The sequence below is a fragment of the Prenolepis imparis genome, unplaced genomic scaffold, assembly GCF_030444845.1.
Source record: "Prenolepis imparis isolate NDT839.2.m4 unplaced genomic scaffold, iyPreImpa1.0 SCAF_6, whole genome shotgun sequence".
NCBI classification, from domain to species: domain Eukaryota; kingdom Metazoa; phylum Arthropoda; class Insecta; order Hymenoptera; family Formicidae; genus Prenolepis; species Prenolepis imparis.
This window is the reverse complement of record NW_028141164.1, coordinates 19,134,882-19,140,263: the sequence shown is the minus strand read 5'-3', so window position 1 is coordinate 19,140,263 and position 5,382 is coordinate 19,134,882. Positions and strand designations below refer to the sequence as shown.

The following is a 5,382-nucleotide window of genomic DNA, read 5'->3' as shown; positions in this document are numbered from 1 at the left end:
ACGCAAAATGTTCAACACTGTTGCTGTTGCTGTCTTGTATGTACAGCAAGTTGACATGTTTGTCTTTCTTTTGCTCCGAAAGACGTATCAGGACGATGCAGTTCTCAATACTATATACATTGATGTAGATGTTATTTGCCAGTTCAAATTTTTTAATTTGATTTAAAGTCACTGGAAATTAGATATCTTGGAGATTTAGCACCGCCGTATAGTGCGGATATGACGACGTTCTCTCACTATATTTTGTAACTGGATGTAAAGCGGCCACCACTGACCACGCGAAACATGCATTGTTTGTTGATCGCACATTAATCACCGCTCTCTTTGTCACAATTTCTCGTGACAAGTTTAGATAACATCCCGCGTGCATTGGATTATATATTTGTTTATGTTTACAGTTAAATTTATTATTTGTGACAATGCCCAACCACTACCACGTTCTTGAAATTCTTCTAGCGATGTTAACGTGGGCTCGATAACGCGGCGCTCGTACCACTCGTGTAAATCGAACGTGCGAAAAAGTTCATAGTTTTTGTATTAACACTTTTGTTGGCGCGTTTATCACCGGACACAAACTCGCCATTAAACACAGTGTTCACTTTGACATTAATGTGTCTTTGCATCACTTTCTACACGTGTTCGATCACAATATCTTTGGCATTCTCGAGAAATTGACGAGGTTCGATGTAGTTATTGTTTATTACCGCACCGGTTAAGATGCGGCTCTCGAACGCCGTATCAATCTCTCGCCAAACGAGTCTTTCCGCGTTATTTTCACCACTATAATCACCACCATTAGATATAAATCTCGTCTGTAATCGAGTCTTTGCACTCTCGAGTCACGCGATTCTAGCCACCAAAGATTGTCTATTTCCGATTGAAAATCGCGGACGCTTGACGCGGCTGTGTTCTTCGAGCTGTTCGATAAACTCTTCGCATCGCTGCAACCATGTAAAATATTCACCCAAGGTGGTGACTTGGGACCGCTCTAATAGGTCGCGTTCAGTGCCCTGGTCGGTGTTTTCAATTTTTTAAAAATTGTTTTTTATTTTTTTTACTCACTACTATACCACTGACATTTCTGACACAAGAAAGTACTCGTTATACTTTTTTCACCGATGTATCTATGCCCCTTCAAATCCTGTACTATGGCTTGACGCGCTTCCATCCTCCTTATATATTTCAGTCTTCTCTTTGTGTTCAACCTATTACGTTCGATTTATTTAATTATATCTTAAAAAGATCTCCTTTATCGCGTTGCCGATAATGGATGAGGGAGGATTCCGCAAGGATAGAAAACTGTCGAACATATTGACGCAATTTTGTTTACACCTGATAAAACATGTCTGGACACGTTCGTCGATAACCGCAGCGTCGAGATCCCTCCACACCCTCCCTCAAAATTTTCATAAGAAATATCATAGTTATAAACTTCTCTTACTAATAAAATAAGGTAGATAATTCTGTCGATTCTGGAGCGCTATTTGTTAAAAAATTCGAGCGGTCAGACATCGCCGCTCACTTTTAGCGCTAACCGTAGAATTATTTATAAATGGGGAAGATACCGCGAGGGTACAAAGCTGCCGAACATCGGGGCGTTATTTTGTTTACACCTGAGAAAACATGTTGCGACACGTTCGTTGATAATCGCAACGTTGAGATCCCTCCATCCCCTTCCCTCATAAATTTCCATAAGAAATATCGTAATGATAGACATCTCTTACTACGAAAATAACGAAGATAATTTCGTCAATTGTAGGGCACTATTTGTTTAAAAATTCGAGCGGTCGGACATAGGCGCTCACTTCTTTAGCGCTAATCGTATAATTATTTATAAATACGGGAGATACCGCGATAAGCGTCCCCGCCCGCGTGACGTCGGCCCCGCGCCGCCAATACCCTCGCGCCCCGCACCCCGCTCGGAGCCCCATGGGTTAGAATCGACCTCTTACACCTACTCCTATGTATTTCGGCGCGAGTTTTGCGTTAAAGGCATTCGCTTTTTTTGTTAGGCGGTGATGGCGTTTCTAAACCATGTCCCCTAGTTGCGGTCTCCAGGGTCGTCTTAAGTCGTTGTAGTGTGCTTGTCGTTGAAAAGCGCGGGCCAAGTGTACTCGCACCAGCTGGTAGGCGTCGCGGAGTCGCGCCTCGACGACCTCGTGAGGTTCGGCTGCCGGTGGTCGTGGTTGCTCGTTGCACGGTCGGGCGAGTTCGCGGCCGTGATTCAGGTAGGCCGGGGTAAATTTCGTGGCGTCGTGGTAGGCGGTGTTGTACGCGAACTGCAAGGCCGATAGATGCGCATCCCAGTCGCGGTGGTCTTGGCCGACGTATTCGCTGACCATGGTTTTGATGACGCGGTTTATTCGTTCCACCGAGTTGCAATGCGATGCTCGAACCGGGGTCGTGCGGTGTTCGATGCCGAAGGTCGCTAGGCGGGCGGTGAGTTGCCTGGAGACTTGGGTGCCGTTATCCGACAAGATGATTTTCGGGGCGCCGTAGCGGAAGATGACGCGGTCCGTAATCGCCTGTGTGACTGCATCAGCGGTGGCTTTGCGGAGGGGTACGAGCTCGACACACTTTGTGAAGCGATCTTGTAGCACAAATAGCCACGTGAATCCATGTGCATGCAAGCGGGGTAGAGGCCCGACCAGATCGATGGTTACTTGTTCCCACGGTTAATGGATATTCGTGGCGTGCATGTGTCCTGCGGGTTTCTGCTACAGCGCCTTATGCGTCATGCACGTATGGCATGCGCGGACGTAGTTGGCAATCTCTCTCATCATGCCCGGCCAATAATATTCCTCGGCGATCCGCGCGATGGTTTTGGCCACCCCGAGATGGCCGGCGGTCGGGGCGTCGTGGAGTCGCCGGATGACGTCCCTCCTTTCGTCGCGGGGCACGCATCGCTTCTACTGCTACTCGGCTGGTTCGTCCTTGAAGTTGAGCGAATGCAGGATATGTCAGTATAAGGTTCCTGCGTCTAGTCGGGTACGGCGGTGGGTTCGCGGTTAACGGTCTCGGCGATACGGCGATACCATCGGCACGTAACAGGTCATGCGGCGCATGCTGCGGGGCACCGGGAGAGGGCATCGGCCACTTGGTTTAATTTACCGCGGCGGTATCTCACATCTAATTCGTATTGCTGCAGCTCGAAGATCCACCGCCCCAGGCGACTTGACGGTGAGTCGAAACGCTGCTGCCACTTCAACGATTGGTGGTCGGTCACCACGGTGAATGCATAGCCCTCCAGGTACCCCTTCATGCGACGGATGCCCCAGACGATCGCGAGGCATTCGAGTTCCGTGGCGCTGTAATTTCGCTCGGCCGCGCTGAGCGTCCGACTGGCGTACGCGATCACCCGTTCGCTTTCCTCGAAGAATTGCGTGAGCACAGCCCCGAGGCCGTTCGTGCTGGCGTTTGTTTGAAGGACAAATCGGTGGGAGAAATCGGGGCATGCGAGTACGGGCGCCGCGATGAGTTCTCCTGGAGCGTGCGGAACGCGGCCTCTTTCGGTTCTCCTCACTTCCAGCGGGCGTACTTTTTCGTGAGCTGCGTCAGCGGGGCAGCGATAGCCGAGAAATCGTCCACGAACCGACGGTACCACGAGGCCATCCCTAGAAACTGGCGCACTTGCCGGACAGTGCGCGGCGCCGGCCAATTAGCGACGGCGCTAACCTTCTCCGGGTCGGTGCGGATACCGCGTTTGTCAATGACGTGGCCGAGATATGTGAGCTGTTCGACGCAGAACTTGCACTTCTCCGGGTTCAGTCGCAGCTTCGCCTCGCGCAACCGACGGAAGACCCTCCTAAGCAGTGCGAGATGTTCGTCAAACGTGCGGCTAATCACAATTATATCGTCCAAATATACGAAGGCATGCGGCTCCAGTTCGGGTCCGAAGATCGTGTCCAGTAGGCGTTAAAAGGTGGCGGGGGCCGAATGTAGCCCGAAGGGCATGACCTTGAACTGGAATAGGCCGCGGCCCGGGACCGTGAAGGCAGTAATTGGGCGGCTCTCGGGTGACAGTGGCACCTGCCAGTATCCGCTCTTCAGGTCCAGTGTCGTGAGGTACCGGACCTCTCGTAGCTTGTCCAAGGTCGCCGTGATTTGTGATAAAGGGTACGCGTCCTTTTCGGTCACGTCATTGACCCGCCGGAAGTAGATGCAGAATCGAGGTTTGCCATCCTTCTTCTTGACGATGACGACGGGTGAGCTCCACGCACTTCGGGAGGGTTCGATGACCCCGGCGCGTTCCATCTCTGCTACTTCTTCATCGATGATGACCTGCATGGCCGGATTGCGGGGTTGATATCGTTGTTTGATCGGGGTGGGGTCCTTGAGGCGGATCCGGTGTTGCGTGACGTCCGTGGGTCTCTGCACCCCGTCGAACCTCGCTAGTTCGGCGCTCAGGAAGTCCGTGAGTCGGCGGCTCTCTTCGGGGGTTCGGACCGCCAGCCTCCCGGCCGTGCTGCATTTCGGGTGGTACGTCGGGTGGTCACCGCGAGGAGCGAGAAGGGCCAAGCCCATCTTCTCCCATAGGTCTACGCCTATCGAGATTTCACTCTCCAGCGTCGGCAGGACGGAGAATGTCCGTCCCTGGATGCTTAGTGGCAGGGTGATAGCGTCCTGTACTTCTGTGTAGGTTTCATTGGCAAGTTGCACTTGGCCGACGCTCGTCGATTCCCGATAACCCCACGCCCGGGCGGCGTCGGCGGTTGCTGTGTTAAGGAATGATATCTCAGATCCGGAGTCGAGCAGAGCCGTGTAGGGCCGGTTGTTTATACGGACAGTGACGTGGGGCCGCGGCGTGAAGTTTACGCCGCGGAGGTATCGGGTCGAGCGTCGGTCCATGCGACCTCGGCCCTTTGGCCGTTTCCCGGCGTCGGCGGGTGGCACTGATTGATCAGGACTCCATCGCGCCCACATTGAGAGCAGAATTTTTTGGCTGGCCGGCGACAGTCGAAGCGGGTGTGTCCCCGCTGCTTACAGCGCCAGCAGCATTCGTTGCGGTTCTAGAGGGCTGCGACGGTCAACTTGTCGGTGGCGGTTTTTTCGGTCTTTCGTAAGTCCTTCCGTTGTCTTTCGATGTCCTCGAATTCCGCGGCCCGTTCTTGCAGTTCGCCGATGCCACATACATCGTCTATTTGGACGTATATTTTATACCCCGGATTCATATTATCATAAATGCGCTCGAGTTGCTCAGGGCGCGGGAATCCGCCGGCGCGGCGCATGTGCGTTATCATGACCGTGGAGTATGTTGCAAAGTTTTCGCCGGTCTTTGTCGCCGTTCCATAATTTCGTGGCGGAGAGCGGCCCTGTACCGTCGGGGCAAATATTACGTCCGGAAGTTGCGCTCGAAATCCGCCCACGTAGTCCAGTCGTCGC

General features: G+C 52.6%; 1 protein-coding gene across 1 annotated transcript; it reads right to left on the bottom strand.

The window, feature by feature from the left end:
* Positions 1-2,027: 2,027 nt before the first annotated feature.
* LOC145937920 (uncharacterized) lies at positions 2,028-3,612 on the bottom strand. The gene is made up of 3 exons (XM_083041271.1): positions 3,524-3,612; positions 3,112-3,410; positions 2,028-2,662 (listed from the first exon to the last, which is right to left on the bottom strand). The coding sequence occupies exons 1-3, from the start codon at positions 3,610-3,612 to the stop codon at positions 2,028-2,030; spliced, it is 1,023 nt and encodes a 340-aa protein (XP_082897397.1).
* Positions 3,613-5,382: the final 1,770 nt, after the last annotated feature.

Bases quoted from the DNA above. Each gene is read 5' to 3' on its own strand.
- LOC145937920 (XM_083041271.1), bottom strand. From the start codon at position 3,612: ATGGCCTCGTGGTACCGTCGGTTCGTGGACGATTTCTCGGCTATCGCT. The intron at 3,411-3,523 runs GTGAGGAGAACC...AACAAACGCCAG, and splicing joins AAAAAGTACGCCCGCTGGAA to CACGAACGGCCTCGGGGCTG. The intron at 2,663-3,111 runs GTAAATTAAACC...CGTGGGAACAAG, and splicing joins AGATGTGAGATACCGCCGCG to TAACCATCGATCTGGTCGGG.